The 22,687-nt window shown below is 33.5% G+C and overlaps 4 protein-coding genes across 4 annotated transcripts in view; 2 read left to right on the plus strand and 2 right to left on the minus strand.

Annotated features, from left to right (window-relative positions):
* The first annotated feature begins 1,080 nt into the window (after window positions 1–1,080).
* Window positions 1,081–5,626, plus strand: LOC149477504 (gastrulation defective protein 1 homolog). The gene is made up of 5 exons (XM_089711076.1): window positions 1,081–1,580; window positions 1,940–2,127; window positions 2,627–2,738; window positions 3,335–3,530; window positions 4,480–5,626. Exons 1-5 carry the CDS (start codon window positions 1,268–1,270, stop codon window positions 5,603–5,605), a joined length of 1,935 nt encoding a protein of 644 aa, XP_089567202.1. The 5' UTR covers window positions 1,081–1,267; the 3' UTR covers window positions 5,606–5,626.
* Window positions 5,627–5,866: 240 nt separating this feature from the next.
* Window positions 5,867–9,106, minus strand: mRpL39 (mitochondrial ribosomal protein L39). Its single transcript, XM_089711077.1, has 8 exons — window positions 8,925–9,106; window positions 8,672–8,851; window positions 8,203–8,303; window positions 7,737–7,878; window positions 7,157–7,372; window positions 6,697–6,810; window positions 6,291–6,406; window positions 5,867–5,988 (listed from the first exon to the last, which is right to left on the minus strand). Exons 1-8 carry the CDS (start codon window positions 8,995–8,997, stop codon window positions 5,920–5,922), a joined length of 1,011 nt encoding a protein of 336 aa, XP_089567203.1. The 5' UTR covers window positions 8,998–9,106; the 3' UTR covers window positions 5,867–5,919.
* A 1,901-nt stretch (window positions 9,107–11,007) lies between these two features.
* Window positions 11,008–11,954, minus strand: Tcs5 (TP53 regulating kinase). The gene has a single exon (XM_089710651.1). The coding sequence runs from the start codon at window positions 11,748–11,750 to the stop codon at window positions 11,043–11,045; it is 708 nt and encodes a 235-aa protein (XP_089566777.1). The 5' UTR covers window positions 11,751–11,954; the 3' UTR covers window positions 11,008–11,042.
* A 956-nt stretch (window positions 11,955–12,910) lies between these two features.
* Window positions 12,911–22,687, plus strand: part of LOC149477507 (coactosin-like protein) — a 31,888-nt gene continuing 22,111 nt past the window's right edge. The window contains exon 1 of the mRNA XM_089710514.1: window positions 12,911–13,231. Within this exon, the coding sequence (XP_089566640.1) occupies window positions 13,178–13,231 (54 nt within the window). The 5' untranslated portion in view covers window positions 12,911–13,177. The remainder of the gene's footprint in view (window positions 13,232–22,687) is intronic.

Raw genomic sequence — 22,687 nt, forward strand, 5'->3', positions numbered from 1 at the left:
TTAAGTAATGGATAACACTCGCAGGCGTTTCCCCTTTTGCCGAGGTATAAGATTATTCGAATCGAAAAATCTTATGCTTTCATAAAAACTACTTGCGTAATCGATTACAAACACTCTGCGTATTCGTAAAACATCGAAAGGACGCGACGTCTGCGAGTGCTCCGCTAAAAATGCCGTTTTGCACTGTCAAGTCTTGCAGAAGCAATTCAAACATGTCGAATATTAAAAAAGATGGAATAACCTTTCATTTGTGTATATTTTTTTTATTTTTTTAACGTACATTTCTAATTAAATGCAATTTCTAATAATCGTCGATGTATCGTTTAGCGATATGATCAAGACAAATAATCGAGTCATGTTTACTCGATCATTGATGCGGCCCCACGAGCCTATCATGGAAAGAAAATATACAAATTTAATCTTTATGAACTAAGAGATAAAGTTGAATTTAAAACGCGATAATGAACCGCATTCCTTACGAGACTATCTTTTAAAGAAATACAAATTTAATCTTTATGCCCTAAGTTATAAAGTTGAATTTAGAAGGCGATATTGAACCGCACTCCCCATGAGACAACTTGGAATGAAATACAAATTTAATCTTTATGAACTTAGGGATAGAGTTGTATTTAAAAACTATGTCGTAAATTTTTACGACTTTCGTGACACAAATCATTTTTGTGAATGTGTGATTGTGTTTCAATAGTGTGAGTTACCCTCCCCGCACCAAAATCAGCAGAAAGTTTAGTTAGAACATTTGCCAGCGTACTCCATCCATTACTTAATGATCTAGGGTATATAAGCGTCTTGGTCATAGCATATCAATGTTCTTTTTTGCAGCAGCAGCAGATGAAGCTATGAAAATACAGCAGACATCTAATATGAAAAGTATAGTGTAGTTTTAAAAATCTAAGCATACATAAAAAACCACATAAAAAACAAATAGAGGCAGAAAAACCACGGAAATCGACGTTATTTTAAAAACCTAGTGAATAGCATTTTGATTTATATTACTTACTCTGTGGGCATTAGGTGTGTCATGTGTCAAATAATGTCAATGTTAAACGCAAAACGTCAAATATTTATAAACATTAAACAGTGCCGTGCCCCAGCAGTGTATTTTGTTTTTGTATTTAATTATAAATAAATATCAATGGTTTGTCGGTTAAACCCTAATAAATAATATGGTATTTTACGTGTAAAGCATTAATTTCGATCGTGTATGTTTGATTTTGTATAAAATTGATAAACCTAAGAATACACAAAGATGAGTAAGAAACCGATATCTTTCGGCAAAATCACATTAAACTTTCAAAAGGAAAAAAAAGACAATGAATCAACGTCGGGCTTCGGTACTTTCGGGCGCACTCCGATACAGGAGCAAAAGGAAATTGAAGAATTATCAGACGATTTAGAAAACCAACATGTACAAAAGGTTATGGGTATTAAAAACTTCGGTAAGAAGGCAAAGAACTTCGACGTGGAAGAAATGATGGAACGTGCGAGGAAAACCGCGCAAGAAGTTGCTAAGAAACAGGCAGAGCTGGAGCAAAAGGCTAAAAAAGATGATGAAGTCATAGGTAAGTTAAAATGTTACTAAATTATAACCTCCTTTTAGATAAGTAGAACTTTTAATGCAGTACTCTAAATGTAGGGCACAAAATTTTCAATACTACATGGGACTGATACTACTAAAATATAGAAAAAAAATGCCAGAAATGAGATACTATCTGTCAGGCATTAATTGATTGTTTTGATATTTATTTTTGATTAAATTAAAATTCCATAAGAAACAAAATGTAGTTACTTGTATAAAATTATATTGTGATATGAAGATAACTAAAGAATAGCTGCACCTTTTTATGACCTTTTCTATATAAATTGACTCAATCATGTTGAAGAAATATTGACTTAAAATATTTATATAATATTTTTAAAGGTCCTTTACCACCAACCAAATCTCAAGAAAGTGACGATGAAGAGGTAATCGGCCCACCAATACCTGAAAATATATTAAAACCGGAAAAACAAAAAGATGACAGAGATTCTGATGATAGTTACAATGAATTGAGCGATTCTGACGATGAGGAACTTAGTTTGGATAAACGGATACCTAACTCACATGAGGTAAGCTTATTTAAAGCTTCAGCAAAGTTTATTGTACCTAGGCAAGAATTTAGTATTTTATAGCACTAGATGAATACATTTTATAGTATGTGTTGTGATATGCTGATAATTTTCTTTAAGACATCAATTTTATCAAATTATTTAGAATTTTTGATGTGAATCATCTATAGGCGCACGTGAAACCAATATATGGCGTGGCGACGCGTCGCTACTTACTAAATTCAGTGTACAAAATAATGTCGATAGTATTTTCTAGTGTTTGATTTTACGCGAGTATTATACATTTAGAAATTAAATACTTTTTAACGGATTTTAAACGCGATTTATTCAATCGCAAATTTCTAAATAATGTCGATGTTAGATCGCCAGGGGACTCTAGATGGCTCAAATTTTTTTTATTAAAATTATCAATGCACATTTGATCATTAAATTTAATCTCCAACCATATCAGATTCTTGCATACTTATTTCTGACTTGGCCGTTATGTTATTGTTTACAGGTGGAAATGTACCACGGCACAAAAGCTGTAGTAGCTCTAGCGGTGGACCCATCAGGTGCTCGCTTGGCAACTGGCTCTGTGGATTATGATGTGTCGTTTTGGGATTTTGCTGGTAAGATGATAATTTCATTTTATTAGAATAAAATATTGAGTAGATTATTTATTCATAATTTGTCACATTAGCTTTTTAAGTATAGCATTTCACAATTGTAAATTAATTGCAACAAACAATTTTATATCCTCTGCTATCTACACAATTTTAAAATATTGTTTTGACAAAGAAATCTAAGGCTAATATCTCCAGAATATCCTATCCAAATTTAATGTCTGAACTGACTGAAAAAGTTTGAATGCACATTACAGCTACTTTTCATAAAAATAGTAGCTTTTAGTGTCAATTAATTGGATTGCAAATCATAACATTCTTAATAAGTAACCCCTCATTGCCAAATAACATTTACCCTTCTGTCTTTATCATTAATTATTGACGTGACAACGTCTTATAATTCGATAGAGCCGGCTGCACGCACGCAAAAACATGACTCATGCGGCATTACCTCGCTCTGAGGCGTTCCATGTAAAAGTGGCTTGAAGTGCAAGCGAGAGCGCGGAACGAGCGACAAAGAAGCACAATCGGACGTTGTCACATTCAACTATCGTCAGTAAACCGATTTTACAGACAACCAATTTTTTTTTTAATTCCACCAGGTATGGACTCATCAATGCGTTCGTTCCGTACCCTCCAACCGTGCGAGAATCACCCAATACGAGCGCTACAATATTCAGCAACTGGGGACTCCATTTTGGTTGTGAGTGGTGCGGCACAGGCCAAAGTGCTAGATAGAGACGGCTTTGAGGTGCTCGAGTGTGTGAAGGGAGATCAATATATCACTGATATGGCTAGGTAAATATATACTAATATTATAAACAGGAAAGGTTTGTATGTATGTATGTATGTATGGTTTTCACGCATAAACTACTGGACCGATTTTGATGAAATTTGGCACAGATAATCTTTAGACCCTGAGAAAGAACATAGGCTACCTTTTATTGCGAAATATGTACCACGGGCGAAGCCGGGGCGGACCGCTAGTATACTAATATTATAAAGCTGAAGAGTTTGTTTGTTGAGCAATAAAGGTAGAACCGCAGGGCACAGCTAGTAATATTATTATACATTGAGAACTTATATGCAGCTGGAAAAGCTTCAATATTTAAAGATAATGAGAATAGGCACTTTCTATGTAAATAATCTCCAACTTAGGACGCACTGTCACTTACGATCAGGAATAGGTAATCTATGAATAAAAATTGTGTTGTACGTATGTGAATACTGTGTTATATATGTCCCCGTAAAATTGTAAACGCTGTTTGATTGCAATCTTGCGGGAATATGTTACAATAAATCTACGAATAATACGTTTAGATGTTACGGATTTCAATTTTTCAATATTTTACAAGCTTAATCTAAAGATTATAGTATTCAATGTTTTATAAGAAGTAAGCAAATATGTTAAGATTTTGTTTCCATTTTCCATTTTCCACTTTGCAAATGATAAAAATGTAAAATCAAATATGTATCTAAATAAATATTTGACGACGCGGTTGGCACTGTGGTAAAGTAACTGCCTACTGAGCCGACGGTCCCGTGTTCGATCCCCGGTCAGGGCAAATATTTGTGTGATGAACTCAATTATTTGTTCTTGGGTCTAGGTGTTATCTGTATATGTATTTATAAAATATTATATTTATCGTCGCCTAGTACCCACAACACAAGCCTTAATTGAGCATACTGTGGGACTAGGTCGATTTGTGTAATAATGTCCTATAATATTTATTTATTTTATTTTCAGAACAAAAGGTCACACAGCAGCGTTAAACAGCGGCTGCTGGCACCCACACATCCGCGAAGAATTCATGACTTGCGCACAAGATGGCACCCTCAGGTTATGGCTCACAGAAAACCCAAAACAACACAAAGCAGTCATAAAACCACGACAACAGGGAGGATTAAAAACAAATCCTACATCTTGTGCCTTTTCTAGAGATGGCAATACAGTGGCTTGTGGATGCTACGACGGGTCCATACAAATGTGGGACCATAGAAAGAACTTTGTCAACACATCGACCTTACTTCGAAACGCACATCAAAAGCAGTCAGAAATATCGAGCATAGCGTTTTCTTACTTGGGGTCCTATCTCGCAACTAGAGGCAATGACGATACAATGAAAGTCTGGGATTTGCGAGCGTTTAAGAAACCGCTCAATGTATTTGGGGGTCTATTCTCAAGATATGAACAAACTGACTGCGGTTTCAGTCCAGACGATAATATGGTATTTACGGGCGAATCGCTACAAAGAAACCAGGATGTTGGTAGATTAATATTCTACAATGTTAAAACGTTCGAAGAAGTATCGCATATAGATGTGACGAAATCTCACGTGATCAAAGCAATTTGGCATGCGAAGTTAAACCAATTATTTGTCGGTTGTGGAAACGGTGTTGTAAAATGTTATTACGATAGCAAGAGAAGTTTGCGCGGCGCTAAACTGTGTATAGTAAAAACACATAGAAAGAAACAGTCCATAGAAGTCGTTAGCTCACAGCAAATCATTACTCCACACGCCTTACCACTATTTAAACAAGAAAAGTTACGGACAAATAAGAAGAAAATGGAAAAAGATAGGTTAGACCCATTGAAATCGCACAGACCTGATCTACCTATAACCTCTGGTCAGGGTGGAAGGGTAGCAGCTTCTGGAAGTACTCTAAGTTCCTTCGTTATAAGGAATTTGGGACTTTCCAAAAGGGTTGATGATGATCAGGATCCAAGGGAAGCCATTTTGAAGTTCGCTAAAGATGCAGAGGAAAATCCCTTCTGGGTTGCTCCAGCGTATAAGAAAACGCAACCGAAACCGATTTTTTTGGACGATGAAGACGGACCATCTGATGCTAAGAAACCGAAGTCGGATACTTGAATAAATCATTGTAAACATAGATTTTTAATTATTTTCGAAACTCTACTAATTCTATTTCGGTTGCGACTTGCGCTCACTCTGGAATATGATGAATTTCTAGTTGAAGAATATTTTAAATACAGCAAGTAGTTTATTGATTTTTTTTTAAGAAATACACAGTAAGATAATTTAATTCTTTATAATAGTAATACTTATAGATAGATGATAGTATATACGACGTATGTTGCCTTTTACTATGGTTTCGTAAATAATACAACAAGCGAATTTGAACAATATTTATTTCCTTACATCTAAAACTACAAAATTAAACTAAATTACGCTGTAGCCGCTACGCTTTGTGATTCCCGCGTGTCTAGTGGGTTTATTGGCGATCGAGCAGAATTCTGGAAAAAAAGAATTAAATAATGAGGGAAAATATCTATAAAAATATGAAAAAAATCTTCATGTTAGTGATTAAGAACAGTAATATTTTATAGAGAGGGTATCTTTCTCATTATTTGTATCGATGGAAGAATAAAATAACGAATGTTTATTTTTTGCCAGTTCTATTACATTTATGTGGTAAGTGAATTTCAAAATATTTGAATGTTTCTATTCAGTTAATTTTGCTATCTCCATATTTAAAGTACCTTTTTTCCCACTACCCACCTACTGTTTCCATCCTGTATATAAATAAATAACTTACCAATTTCTTGGCCCTCTCTGTAAGAATTGAGAATGCAAAGTGGTTCAAAACAACACCAACAGGCAATGCCACACCTTGGAATCTGTATAATTGCTTCACATCACTGTCTGGTGATCCTAAAACACAAAAAATATTGGAATAATTTAACGGTAATGTATTTATTCGTAAATCAATTGATATATAAGTTTTTTTACAAATTGAAAACAAATAAATGGCTTTTCTAACTGTCACTATAAAAATAACAAATTACAAACAAAATATTCTAATACGTATATTAGTTTTATAGGTATCACGAAAATCAACAGAGAATCTGAATTGAATGTTACCAATTTTAAAAAAAACACACACAGAACTAAACACACAGCACATAAATAAGAATAACAACCATATATATAATGTAACTCACCAGCAATTTTATGTACAGAAGTTATAGCCACTTTGCCGATCTGCGCTGTGTTACTAATCATTGGTCCTTTCGATATATCCACGTACTTTCCTATTTTGTACAATGTCACTTTACCTGCAATGTTTTATTAAATTAATAAATACAGAAGTGAAAGTATCAGACCATTTTTTATTGATACAAACCAATATTTAGCACTGAGTGATTTCTAATTTATGTACGTAATAATTATTATAAAGAGAAAGGGATTGATTGATTATTTAAAATAATATAAAAATTTAAATAAATAAAGTAAAGATAACAAATTTATCATTTGATAAAAGTTAATTGAACGGTGCTATTTAATAAAGTGCCTAGGCTATTAATAAAACAGCTGATTTAAACAGGACCCTCTTGCGACAATTTTACTCTATCTTTCCATAACTATACCACTGCACTGTATGGGTAGATAACCCTTACTTACCATTGCCTGACGCAATAATCGGTATTTGTCCAGCCTTGTGTTCATCTTTAAACATTTCTAACGCAAGCTGTTCGCTCACATCCAGTCTCTGCACGGGCAAACCTGCTCGAGTTAACATAACGAACTCCGCACTGAGTGTGTGCAACTCTTGTTGAGTTGGTTTCCAGTCCGGTAGAGTTGGTAAGTCAATGTCGTATATGAATGAACCGCTGCGTACTGGAAAACGAAATGGAGTTATTTCTTTGATGTACAATAAACAACTAGATTTGCAAGCAATAATATAAATCCTATAGCAATGATTCAAGAGGAAGGTTTTAGTAGGTATATAATTCATTAGGTTTTAGGCAAAGCGGGCGAAGCCGCGGGCGGGAAGCTAGTACTGTATATTACATTGCAATAATTTCAATGCTTCAACACTCATAAAAAAGTATCATTCTAAAAAAATATACTAAATCAATCAGTAACTTCTTTATAAATAACTCATTCCTCAAAATTTTTATCACATTTTTTTCAAGCAATATTAATTGAATTATGATTCAGATAAGCAGACCTATAACAACAGTCAACAACCAATACTCACTATCTGGACCAGGAAAGCTATGTAATTTCACTGGAACGCTATCTTTGAATGCTTTCATCGCACAGACACCAAGCACCATGGAGCATGTCCTCCAGAATGCCTTGTTTACCTGCTGCGGCTCCGCTACTGTGAAGTTTTGTAACTGAGAATAAAAATATAGATTAATATAGGGGAATGGAAAAGTTCTGGATTTTTCGTGAAGTAAGAGGTAGGCATGCAAACAAGCACTGTTATTGCTTTTTCTAAATTGTCTCATATTTTAAACAAAAGCTTATGACCAAACGTTTCTGAAAAAAAAATATACAAGAGAATCAGCTGATTGTGGAAGCAGGTAAACAAGACTTACAAACGCAAATTAATTATAAACATTGAAAAAGCTGAACTCAACAAATTCTTAAGATAAATATATTTATAGATAAATAATTCTAATGACTCATAATAATGCATTATGTATAAAATAACTTACTTCCAATGTACAACTTTCTGTAAGTGGTTTATGCATGTCCCAATAAACCATACCATCAAGCAGAGCTAGAGCACTGCTCTCTGCATGCCATTGACTTAGATCTGAAACCATTTTACGTTTTATTAGCCTGGCCGTAAACGGACTGCTCGAGCAGTTAACGGCTGAGCGACGTACACGGACTGCTCGAGTGGTCAGTTGTGACTGCTCGAGCAGTCCGTGTACGGCAGTGAATGAATGTCTATAGTTCACCACGCGGCTTCAAGCCGTCGATCTCAACTGCTTGAAGCGGTACGGTGTACGGCCGCCCTTAGACATTTTTTAGTGTAATGACACTTCACTATCAGTACGACAATAGAAAATATATGAATCTACGCACGAAAGATCGAAGTCGCGAACACAGCACAAGTATATTTAATATTTATGATAGGTATGATTCGTATGTATTTTTTTTAAATAGCTATAAACTTACGTCTAGCACAGTCATACGGCGTAGACATATCTTTATTCATGACCAGTGTACAATCTTTAGGGATACCCTTGTAGTTTACTTCTATTTTCTCGATTCGCCCAACATTTTCTATCTGTCTTTTCTTTTCTAGTTCAAATAGGTGGTGACGGCGTTCAACTGCTTCTTGTGTACTTAATAATCCTATAAATAAAATAAAAGAAGTGCAAATTATCAAAACAAAATTGTTCATCGAAATTTTCGAATTTTTACTTACTTATAGATAAAGGAGACGTCAAGTTTTTATTATATAGAAGAGATTTTGATAAACAGCGTAAGTGCTGCTTCATTGTGGCTTATTTTATTTATTAAATTGCACTATATTTTAAATAAACAAACACTCAGGTTAAGACATGAATTCTTAAGATTTGAGGTTATTTTAATTTTTGACATTACGAATATAAACTTGCCAGTTAATTTGTCTAAATAAAAAATATGACGAGTAGTGTTGCCGCTCGATAGTCCACTATCGATAGTCTATCGATTAACTATCGATAGTTGGGGAAAAGCAATAGTATCGATAGCACTATCGATACTATCGATAGTGTCGATACTATCGATAGTATCGATAGTCCTATAAGCGTAAATACTATCGACACATAGCAATACCATCGATAGTATCGATACTATCGAAGCTCAATATCGAACGAACTATCGATACTATCGATAGTGTCGATACTATCGAAGCTCAATATCGAACGAACTATCGATACTATCGATAGTGTCGATACTATCGATAATATCGTCCCATCGATAGTGACCTTTTTCTCGATAGTATTGCTTTATCAATAATATTATAGTGGATGACAGAGAACTAGATGTTTGGTTATAATACTTTTCAAGTTATCTATTGGCGCTTTGTACAATCCATTTTTTTTAGTTCGTTAATTCGTAATCCAATAAGCCCATTGACTGACCCATTATACCAAGAAATCGTGAACAATACTATTGCACAATTTACTACTATCGATAGCTCAAAACTATCGATAGTATCAGTACTATCGATAGTATCGATTGTAGTTGCAATATTCAGTAGCAATAGTATCGATACTATCGACAGTATCGATAGTATAGCAACTATTGGCAATCAATACTATCGATTTTATCGATACTATTGCAGTTCATCAATAGTATTCCATGATTAACGCTATCGATAGTATCGATAGTATCGATAATATCGATACTATCGATAGTGCTATCGATATTCTGACTTATTTTCAAGGTCAACTATCGATAGTCAAACTATCGATAGTTCGGCAACACTAATGACGAGCAATAAAAAAATCCTTATAAAATATAATTTGTATAACAATTATAGTAGAGCCATTTTAATAGGCAACATTTGACAGTTCAACAAAATTCAAAAACGTAACCTAGTAACGACGACATAGAATAACATGATATTTCGTTTTGTTAGAACTGCACATTTGCTAAACTTTTTTCAATTACGATTATATATTTATAATAATAATGACCGATACAAGTAATTTTAAGATTTCATTTTACTGATAAACCATTCTAAACATAATAAACAATTTCTGAAATCTGAATTGAAGAACTGACGTCGCTACAATTTTGTGTCAATAAACCTTTTTTCTTTTTAAATACCAGAGACGTTACTCTAAAAATCGAAATCTGAAATCTAGAATCGAATGCATTGATTACTTGTGAATAAAAATCACCATAAATTAATAAATTCGATTGACAAATGTTTCAAATCCGTATCGATTAATTCACTTTAATCGATATTTTTAAGCAGGTTACCTCTCTTCGAAGATAAAATTGATAGACGTCAAATGTTGCCTATTAAATTGGCTCGACTATAATAATAATAAGATAATGGCCCCTTTAGATAAATTAATTGTATTGGATATATATCTTATGATAATAATGTGTGCCATACACATGTATGTGTATGGCACACATGGTAAACTGTGATGGTAAAATATACTCAAATAATATACCTAATTCTACATGAAATTAAGTAAAACGTTTAAGATGAAGCTTTTTGTATCGAAAGATCTATAAGTAAATAATATTTTATTATAAGCATGTTATGTTTGTTATTTATTGTAAAATTTTAGTTATTAAAAAAACATTTGAGCCTCAGTAATTATTATAATTATTATAACAAATTATAGTCCAATATTAGCAAATTTCCAATAAGAATTTAAGTATTGTACACATGTTCATTGTTTATAATTTATATGAATAAGACCATAATATTATAATATAGTTTCCTTGGTAACCTTTCTTTAAAAGGTAATGATTTTTATGGTTATAAAATGAAAAGAAATATAAATTATTAAACATATTTTAATACAAAAACAATTTGCTATCCAACCATTGTCCTCTTTCTTCCCCTGGCTCTTACTTCTTCAAACTTGGATATAATTTCCTTTATGTTACTTTTGCAATAGCTTTTATAAGCATCAAAGATTTTTGAAAATAGATCAGGACAATCATTGTGTGTACTAATTAAGGCTCTTTCTAGTACATATAAGTCTACCCCTTTATCTTCTGCACTAGAATCTACATGGGATAAGCCAAAGTCAATCATAACTAACTCAATATTATCATGATCAAGCCAATTTAGTTCACTTGGACTGGGATTTTTTTCAACAAGCAATATATTAGAAGTGGTCAAATCTCCATGAATAATATTATTATCATGCAGTTTTCGAACGGTTTCACCTATTTTTTGGGCAAGAGCATCGAGGCTGGCAACATCGCCTGTTCCCGATTTTTTCATTTGTATGATCAAATCTTTTGCTGTGATGCTATTTTCAAAATGCTGCATATAAATTCTTCGTCGTTCGAAATCTACTAAATATAAAGTTGGAGTTCTAACTCCAGCCGCTTTAGCACGCACGATGGATCTAGCTTCGTTTTTTATCCTTTCTTTAGTAATGGTTTCATCTAGGTCAGGATGCCTGTAGTTCTTCTTGAATCTTTCCTTTATTAACGCAGGTTTTCCTAAATAATTACAAATATACAACTTCGCTTCTGCGCCTTGTTTTAGTACTTTCAATTCTTCACACATTTTTAATAAAAATATAACCTAGCTATCTATGTTTACGCTTTCTTCAATAACCAGCACAGTGCGTTATGAGTTATGACTCGATATATATTTACTTAGCAAGGGCTGGAGATCATCATAAAACAGTTTATAAAATAAAATTACTTATCAAGCTTTAAATTAATAAACAATGTTATGTTTACAAATTTGCCGTCACATTTACCGATACGATTCTGTCATTTGTCAGTTGTCACTGTCAGATATCATAATAGTATGCCACACGCAAAATAATTATTTATCCAAAATAATTATGTATAGTTATTGATTTTATTTTTAATTATTATTAGAAATGAAAATAAAAATGATGTACTTTAAAGTATAATTTAATTAATTATTAAATTTTAAGTATATATATGAAAAATATTAGAAGAACGTATTAATTTGCTTAAAAAAGATATAAGATAAGCCGCACCTTTCAATTAAAAACAAAAAAAATGGCCATAAAGCATAAGCATACTACATACGGATGCTAAAATTTGTAAAAAAAAAACACAAAACCATTTAATTAATGAAGATGTTAAATATTTCACCTTGAAGAAAGCTCTATTTCATTAAATAGTTTATAATACTGATACACTTCATGAGACTACAATACCAACCTGCTTAACCCGCCTTAAGTACCCATTCCTGTTGATGTACGGATAATTGAACTTAATTTGATAGACTATAGTTTCAAATATTATGTCAAATTTATTAAATGAAATTTTTTAAGCCAAGGCCACAAATATAATCATCAAGCAAGAACGAAAAATTCCATTCTTCTACATCTGACCTGAACAACTCGATCCAGGAAGCATTATTTAAAATAATTACTAACTCAATGGTTTTTCAAACGCAAACTGATACCAATAAATACCCTGAACATTTCTCTTGAAAAAAAAGTACTGTATATTATTAAAAAAAAATAAAGGTAAGGGTAGTTTAACTGTGGTTTAACAAGGGTTTAACCTTTGTTTGAAAATATAGTGTGTAAAAAATATAAAAATAACGACGTATTCCTGCAACTCATGTAAGATCGTATGTTCAATACTTACTTATCATTTCGATAAGATTGTTTCTGGTAACAGGTTTGCCCGTGGTTTGCCCGCTCGTAGAATTTTATGCATGCACTTGCCGTGTGTAGTGTGTAGTCATTCACTGGAGAAGGGAGTCTGTGTAGTGTGTGGGCGTCACATCGGTTGTTGCATTCGTGCCTGTCGGTGGCGCGGTCATTTGGCGTTCAATTCGACGAATCGAAATTAATGGATACAGTGATTTAACAAATCGTTTAGTGTTCTAACGTTGACGCGACGCAGCCGTAAAATATTTTTTACGCTAACAATCAAATCGATACAATTGCTACGTGCGCCATAAAACAGTGATAACTCCTTGGTGTTTTAAAAAATTAAAAAATGTCAGTGGAAGGATTGGAATACGAGACCATCGTCCAAAACGGACCTAAAAAAGTAAGTTATATTTTTTAAATTTGTTTGTACCTGGCTGAATTGGTATTAATTAAAAAAATTAAGAAAAAAGAAATATTGTAGCGTGTGTCTGCATCATTAATTTATTTTTTAAAACATAATTTTACTATTTTATTGACTTTATTTTTTAATGAACATAGTCTAAAATATTCGATAAATCACGTTAAACACGTATGTTAATTTGTAAAATGCGTTTAAGCTTAGTCATACATGCCCGCCTAGTAGGTAGCTATTGAGACGTAAAGGGGGTGAAGTGGTGTTCTATACGTCTGTCTGGGTGCATTTCGGTAGGTATATTCAATGGCACGCCTCCCAATACCAGGCTAATGTGATATCCGTCTGTAAAAGGTTGTAAAATGCATGGATGCGCTGTTTTGAAATCAAGATGTTGTGTTACATGAGATAAATAATTCATTTTAATTGAGAAATGTCCTATCTAGTTATGTGATTATTATAAATTATAATGCTTATGTACATTTTTAAATTGTTGAATTTAAAAATTTGACTTAGCTAGGTGCTTATAATAAAAATAAATACATTTAGAGATGAAGAGTAGAGTTAGTAGAGTTTTAGTTGTAGAGTGCAAAACGTTATAGGTATTATATATTATATATTTTTTTTAATTTTCATACTCATCATAATATGTATTTTGTATTAAATTTATTATAATATATTACGATTTATTAGCAAGTGTGACATAAATTCACCGTTTTCTAGAAGAACATAATACATATAATAGGAGAAAACTAATAAAAAGTAACCACTCTTACATACTTGCAGAGCCGTGCAGTCGTAAAATATTTAACTAAATGAAACGCACAATTTTATTGCTGTGTTTTATAAACACATCCGGGTCTCGGCTTGAAATTACACTTTTTTAATTTATATATTGCGTTTGTAAATCATTTTATAGATACTTATTCTAAAAAAAAACGAATATTATATACAGGCAACACAATTGCGCTATTCACAATAAAAAAAAAAAAACATTCCATGTACAAAAAAGATGGAAAGAAACATTAAATTCGTAGTATGTAGGTATATACATATTTTATAAAAAAGTAATTTCATTTCAATAAAGAACGAAGGAGGAATATCATTATGTAGAAGGAAGAAGAAAAGCTCTGTGAGTTCGAGTTTTTGGTAAGTTTTATTAAAACATAACTGTAATAAAATAAATATTTAAAAACTAGCCTCATCCCGCCATCTTACTCTCCTGCTCTAGTATGAAAAGTCTCTACATTATTTCGACATAACATTATGTACCTACCTAACAGAAAATTATGGTAACAAATAACTTAATGAATAAATAATTAATAATAGCTGTGTTTTACCTGAAAATAAAACACATATTAAATACTTACCTATATTTGAAGCTTACTTCATTGAGAAGGCACCTAGCTTTTTCCGCCTATTCTTCCCTCTCTTTCCGTTGTATGTATGCTATCTCTCTCGCACACCTCTCCACCAGGTGGCGGGGCGCACGATAATGTCGGGCGCTGGATGTTTTTCATTGAGTCGAAATCCACAACAGGTGGACGTTAAGTGTAAGCTTCAAATATAGGTAAGTATTTAATATGTGTTTTATTTTCAGGTAAAACACAGCTATTAAACACTTGACCGTAATTTGAAGCTTACTTCATTGAGACCTGCTTGTTACCCACCTGGTGTACAATATATGGACGCCAATGTGAATTTGAATACATAAGTAATTACTTATTTCTTTATTTGAAAGAGTAAGGTGTGCAGATAGTATACCTACCAATAAATCACACAAATTTTTATATTATATAATATATTAACAATCCCAGATGAAAAGTTAATCAAATAAGAACCAAAAAGTTAATCATAATGATTAAAAGTATTAGAACTTATGAGATTGGTTCAAGCGTACCTTAGTTAACCTTTTGGGCTTGAAAAGTTAAAGTTACTACAATTTTCACTATCTTTAGCGTAAATCTGCGAAAGCGCCAGTAACGACTTTCAATTACGCATTTAGATGTTACTTACAAAATGAAGCAACAGCTGATCCCGACGAGGCAAAAATACCTCAAACTCAAACCTTTATTTATTAAATTAGAACTCTGTAGAAGCACAATTGAATCATCTTAACATAGAATTACCACCTGTCTCAACTCACACAGTTTTAACCCAACCTGCTACAAGCGGACAAGAAGAGAACTTGGTCCTTACTTTTGGGGTCAGAAATAAATTTAAAAGGTCACCCCTTGAATAAGGCAATAAAATATCAAAACAGGTAAACGGTTTTAATTATAATACAGATTTTTAACATCCAACCAAACCGTGCGGTATCTATTAATGTTTAGAGCCAACGCCACCAATCATAATCTAAACATGGCTAGTACTTTCAGTACAATGCACGAATTATTTATTTAAAACTGATAGGTCATAAACTCTGTACTGGAAACAAATATACTGAACTTAAGAGACTAAAATGATAAGGAGCTTATCTGTGTCCCAAAACTGCAATTACTACAGCCAAGTACGTTACTTTTAATCAATTCGGTTTTAAGATATAATTATGATTTACATCAGAACTTATATACCGAAAGCCTCGGGACTACATAACGTGACTTATCTTCTTATACTTATATAAAAATGAATCGCAAAATGTGTTGGTAAGCGCATAACTCGAGAACGGCTGAACCGATTTCGATAATTCTTTTTATATTCCTTGAAGTACGAGGATGGTTTTTATGTAGAGAAAACGTAAGTACCACGAGCGAAGCCGGGGCGGACCGCTAGTTTATAATAATAGTGTTTGTGCACAACACTAGGCAGTCAACAGCTATATGAACGTCAGATAGGAAAAGAGCCAAATTTATCCAGTCAGTAACAAAGGATTTTAACTATAGTTACTTTATTTTAATTCAACCAACTACTACTAGCTACTCCGTATGTCTTTTGGATAGACGGAGGCAAATAGGATTTTTATTCCAACTATATCATTTGATATTTTGAAAATGTACTCCACATTTTCATACCTTCAGAGTCATTTTGCAGATTATAGTGGTGCAGCACTGAACACTGTCTATTAGGTGGCTGATGCTGCTGACCGGGCCTTCAGTTCCGCTTTCCAGAATACCTTCACCCTTCTAGGTGTTACTACTACTGAAATAGCGGTACTCTATCGCGTCGTTCAGGTCTCTAACTGACTAGGATTTCTCATATTATCGTAACAACCCTTGCTCGTTCTAACGAGGATAAATTATCGCCAAGGAATTCTGCTGCAGGATAATGGCAAGAGAGATTATAAGCTTAACTATGCATTATTATGTTAAGGAATATGGTGGGTTTGGAATACTATCGTCGTCTGAAAGTATCTCCTTTCGATTAACTGCGTTAAGGATGCAGATCTGATCCCATCTTTGTTCCGTAGGAATGCTACGACAGTCTAAACGTTACACTGAACAAAGAAAATTGCCCTGAATATAGTCGGTTGTTCCAACATCCGTAATATGGCTAGCCTAAGGTTAGTTATCCCTTGATTGTAACTGCTACCAATGGAGGCATTGCTCTTGTGTTGTCCACAGTTGTGCGAGTGCAAAAATGAAGAACTGAGCTCGTGGGGAGCTATGTCGAATGAATCTGTGTTAAGATTATGACAATATAGGACAGTTAGCTGTGGATGCGAAGACAGGACATTACTTTATTCATCCGTAAACACGCGAGGCAGCCACGGACAGCGATATAGCAAGAACTAAACTAGCAAATTTTAGTTCGCTTACCAGACTTTGTCATGTTTTAAATGCAGTATATCCTCTGAATAGCATTGCATTTATGACTATTGATAAACTTAATTCACCCGTAAACACGAGAAGCAGGCACGGATAGCGATATAGCAAGAACTAAACCAGCAAAGTTTAGTTCGCTTACCAGACTTATATTTTAAAAGCCGTATAGCCTGTACATTCCATTTATTGCCCCCCCCCCCCTCAAAGCAAAGAAATGAGAAGTCATTTGGCAGAGCTTTCTCGTTAAGGGTAGGGGTTCCAAGTAATATCTAATAATAAGAGGCTTTTGTTTGGAAAGATTGACTTTCCGTTATTTATCCTCTATCCTATGTAACTCAACAGTCAGTATTCTCAGCATTCGTTGAGTACTTAAACGTTTTACGTTAATAGTTATATATAACTTTATTATACAATATAATAATCCTGGTGGGATGACAAAAAACTTGTCTAACAAACGATTATCCTAATCCCTCAGCGATTTATTGTTTGAGCCCCGAAGAAAAATCTCATGGGTGCAATAATGAGGTCAAATGGGTTGAAAAACGAGTCAAATAAATTGCCTACAAGACCGGGCAACTAAAATAGGCCTATGAGAGGTCAACTATACGTAATCAATCGTCATTTGTTACATTCAATCGCTTTGCGATTAAAAAATCTCTTCCGATGTTTGTATATGAAAATTGGTCGGCTAGTGCCATTTAATTACGATACCAAACATACCGTTGACACAAGGCTTGGTGACAATCCTCGAAACCACCGCCACAAATCATCTGCGAGATGATATTTGATCCGACTCGCCTTCCTTTGTTGTGATTAGGCTTTGCATTGGTAAATACAATTTGTTCAATTCCAATTTCCATAATTGGTAAACCAATGGTGGTTTCCTGATTCCTGAAGCGTAAACTTTTAGGATACGAAGTATCAATTTCATGCGCCCATTATTTGACGTATCTAACCTTTATTGTATTTATTAGGTCATTTACTATACTGCCCACTGTGAAGTAGATTTCAAAACCTTTTTCTACCTACCTTAGAAGAGTGAAGATCCGATACGGTCATATCCAAAACTTCTTTCGTGGGTCCTCGTTGACAAAAGCAAATATCTATGATCATTTTAATGATCAATCCTTTGTATATTTGCACCAATCGCCATTAAAGCCCCGCGAGGGCTGATATATATTTGCACCATTTCCCCGTGGGGACGGTTGTTATCAAAGCCCCGCGAAGGCTGATATATATTTGCACCATGTCTCCGTGAGGTACTGATGTAATCAAAGCCCCGCGAGGGCTGATATATATTTGCACCATTTCTCCATGAGGGACGGTTGTAATCAAAGCCCCGCGAGGGCTGATATATATTCGCACCATCTTTTCCGTGAGGGACGATTGTAATCAAAGCCCCGCGAGGGCCGATATATATTTGCACCATTTCCCTGCGAGCGACAGCTGCGCGAGGGATGTTTGTAACTAGAAATAAGTAGGGCCTGCCAAAAAATGCTTAAGAGACACCCTGCGAGGGTGAATTTGACCTGGCTAACCCCTGCGAGGAGTAGTGGCCACATTTATGTATTCTGCTTCGAGCAAGAATACACCTTAGTGCTAATATAAAAATAGCAGTAAATAATCATTTAAATAATATAGCAATTAACAAGGTCCTTTAACTTATTTTCCAATGTTAGCGACATTTAATAAATTCATAATTCAAATCAATTCACTAAATTTTAAAATGAACTTCGATTCATATTTATTTTTGTTCATGCAATCGATGTAACATTTAGTTGCTTTATATCCGTTAACATTCCTTACGAACGCAACCATACCGTCGTAGGACGTTATATTTAATTGCACAAAATAATCTCCACTCACCCGCAATTTTTTACTTTTTGTCAAGGTGTACAAGTTTATAATATTATTCTAAAACGTTAGAAGTGAATTGTAAATCCTTTGAAATAAGTGTATCTAAATCTAATTTATATTAAGATATCTCGATAATTATTATACGATAACCCTTTCAGCACAAGTTCAGTAAACCAAAGAATTTAATTGTAAAATTTTTGGTACTTACTCGTTTTAACAAAAAAGTTGCATCATTTGAACATAGGAAACGTAATTTTCAATCAAATTAGCCGTGTGTAATATGTCTATTTTCACATAAAAACGGATCAGAATAATACTCATAAAAGGACACGTATAGACTACGGATAGTTTTGAATGTGTGGAACATTCATGGTACGTATCTACTATACATGAGCGAATTCCATCATTATTCAGTTGAGCGGTAACTCCCGTACGATTTATAAAATAATATCACAACGTGTTCTGACATGTCGTGACTTCTTGGAGCTGACTTATCTCGTTCGATAATTTTTAGTAATAAACTATGATAGGAATTCCGAACCGTTCCTAGCGATAACGACAATGTAATAAAGTCGTAGCAATGGATTGTATGCCTGTAAAGCTTTGAGTTGGCTCATATCCATACTAAGTATTAATTGTAATTTTTCCACGAAAAATTCACTTGTACCCTTGTAATAAAAACACATTATTAAAAATGAAATAAAATATTAAAAATATCTATATACAAGAGAGGGTATTTGATATATCTAGTAATATCAAATAATCACAAAAGTAATATTAACGATTCGAGTAAAGCCGAACGGTAACACCGTTAAAATAGCTTTACTCACAGTATTAAAAATTCAAATATTAATTAGTACATATTGCATAATGAAATATTTCAAAAGAAAAGTTACTATTTCAAGTAAAATGTAACGGTTGTATCGTTAATTTTAAATATCTTTATTCATGCTATTAAGTATTTAAGCATATTGAAAAATAAACTATTGCTGAAGGATTCATTAAAAACCTCAGCATTTTAAATAAAGTCCAACGATTATACCGTTGACTTTAAAGATTTTTACTCATTTTTAAGTAAAATATTATTAGAATAGATGTAAAAATAACTCACTGTACCGATCCGACGGGATACACTTTTTAACACTTTTAGCACTTGCTTTAAGCAATACTTAATACTTAATAGCACCAAGGTTGTAGTCTTGTAGACAACCTTCTCGCGGCGGAAGCTAGACGCCAATGAAAAACATCCAGCGCCCGACATTATCGTGCGCCCCGCCACCTGGTGGAGAGGTGTGCGAGAGAGATAGCATACATACAACGGAAAGAGAGGGAAGAATAGGCGGAAAAAGCTAGGTGCCTTCTCAATGAAGTAAGCTTCAAATTACGGTCAAGTGTTTAATGTGCGTTGGTAAAAATGTGCAACTATATTTACCATGCAACACATAATGTATATCGTTTCTGCAAAATAGCAGTAATATTGCAACCGCGTTCTGGCAGCATTGTAAAGTTATCGATTAGTAGTTGTTACCGCCCGAGTATAGTTATGTAGTAGAATGTCACAATCATAGTATCATTATACAGTATTCCTTAGTCCCTATCTCGCCGTAACCCGGTAACCATATTATCTTGCTATCAGGAATTATTTAGGCTATCCTTATTCCTAACACCAATTAAACTGCATGTCGTCTGGACTCTGCTCTGGACGGTCCAAGAAAAAACCCCAAATTCTTTAGCTCTTTCGATACACATAGACAGATTTACAGACACAAAAAGAACACATACACAAAAATGGCAGATTACACAAATTCAACATAGCGTTCTTTTTCGCCAAAGAATAAAAAAAAATATAATATTTCAGACTTGGCAGTTAATTAAAGTTTTGCTTTAATCTGTAGAGTAAATAGCTACTGAATTAACGATATTAAATTTAAAACGAAAGCTTGGGAACTATTCGAGTATTCAAATTAAACAGTTAGGTGTGGTTAGGTAGCTGACGTTGAGATTATTGCGCGGGAAAACAATAGGCGATCGAGATCACACATGACCGTTACTTTCTTTAAACTAGAGCCTTCTCTGGCTTCGTCTGAATCTATACAAGTACATCTATATAATTAAAATTTACTCATAAATGAAGTCAATTTAAGAAACAGCAATAGACGTGCATAAATCCATGAAAATGGAAGTACTAGATGTATTCATGAATAGATTTTCAACGTTTTTTGCAAAATATTTAACTAGCCATGGACGTATAAAAAAAGACGGACGGTATATCGCCTAAACATTGAGTGAAGCCTAGTAATGGCGGCGAAACATCCATGTGTGTGTGCCATGTTGCCATGGCAACAGCTGTCCTGTTGACAATGGCGGCTGTATTTTTTTCTATAAATTTTGCCGTAATAATTTTGGCATTAAAACATAAAAGAAATAACTTGCTTCCCTGTGGAATGTAATCCCTCGTGTTTTGTTATTTAAAATTGTACTGTTGCGACACCATTTAACCACGCAAGACGGCATTTTAAATATTTTTTTGAAACAGTGACGCAGTTAATCAGTCGGTAGTTCACGACGTAATGGCGGCCGACTAGCTTACTATGGTGAGAGTGTGTGCGTGTTTATTGTCTTTACACGATCGCTAGCTTACTATGGTGGCTTCACGTTGTTTGTTCGTAATACGGCGTCCGTCTTTTTTTATACGTCCATGTAACTAGCATTTAAAAAAATATATGTATTAATTCACGTTATTTTAATAAAAATACACTACAAATAAGAAACTTTTTAAGAGTCTAATAACCTAGATGTATGTTATAAATTCGTTTCTTTTTAAACATACAACATTATTAGTAAGAAATAGGATAATCAAATAGACATTTAAAAATCAGTAACCTCACACGGTCATAGAGATGAAGATTCAAATTTCAAATGATCCGGGGGTCAATGACCGTGCCGTATGTTACATTTTTTGTGCCTATTCAAAGATCACCTCCATTTATTATAAAAACTACCTGACTAACTTCGATTATTCCTGTTTAAATGTTAATGTATTTAGTATCATATCATAATTAATTTAATACTTAATTATTATTTAATATTTGTTGATTTATAATTTACACTAGGCGTGATAAACCTTTAAATAACTATTAAAATAAACATAAATCTTTATTATTTCAATATACAGTATGTACATATATTATTTATAAAGTTATACATAGATAGTAGGTATCATATAGTCCATACATAGAAGTTCAACAACTTAGTTCTTACTATTTTTTGTTAAATAGAAATGTAGTTTATTTCCTAAATATTGACACAATAAAATCAAAAAACTCATCATGAGTATATTTTGTAATTCGTTAAAACTTTGGCCTATATCCCAATTCCCAAAGGATTTATGACATCCATTCATTCGTTCAAAAACTTACAAATCAAAATATTTAACTTTTTAATTCGTGAATACTTTTATACCAAGTGCCACTTAATTTATAAAATTAAAGCGATTATAAATTGCAATCTTGAGTTATATACCGCTGTTACGTAAGCGTGACCTTCCAAATGACCGTATTGGGATCTGGAAGCGGGTCAAGATATACTGGTTTTTGTGAAGTATTGGACAATAAGACTTTATTAAAAGTTCCTATTTGGGATAATGAAGGCCGCTTCTTTTGAAAGGGGCATTTTTTAATTTTGTTGCTAAGGGCTATGTACTAGGTAGAGCCTGCGGCTTCGCGTGGTATCTGGATTGATAAAATGCATTTTTATAATATTATCCTAGGTCATAATCTATGGGTATTCTAGTTGCAGCTAATTAGGTTCATTAATTTTTGCATGT

This window comes from Colias philodice, chromosome 25 (assembly GCF_061535455.1).
Source record: "Colias philodice isolate Cphi_HAF_F1 chromosome 25, ilColPhil1 Martin Lab GWU primary, whole genome shotgun sequence".
NCBI classification, from domain to species: domain Eukaryota; kingdom Metazoa; phylum Arthropoda; class Insecta; order Lepidoptera; family Pieridae; genus Colias; species Colias philodice.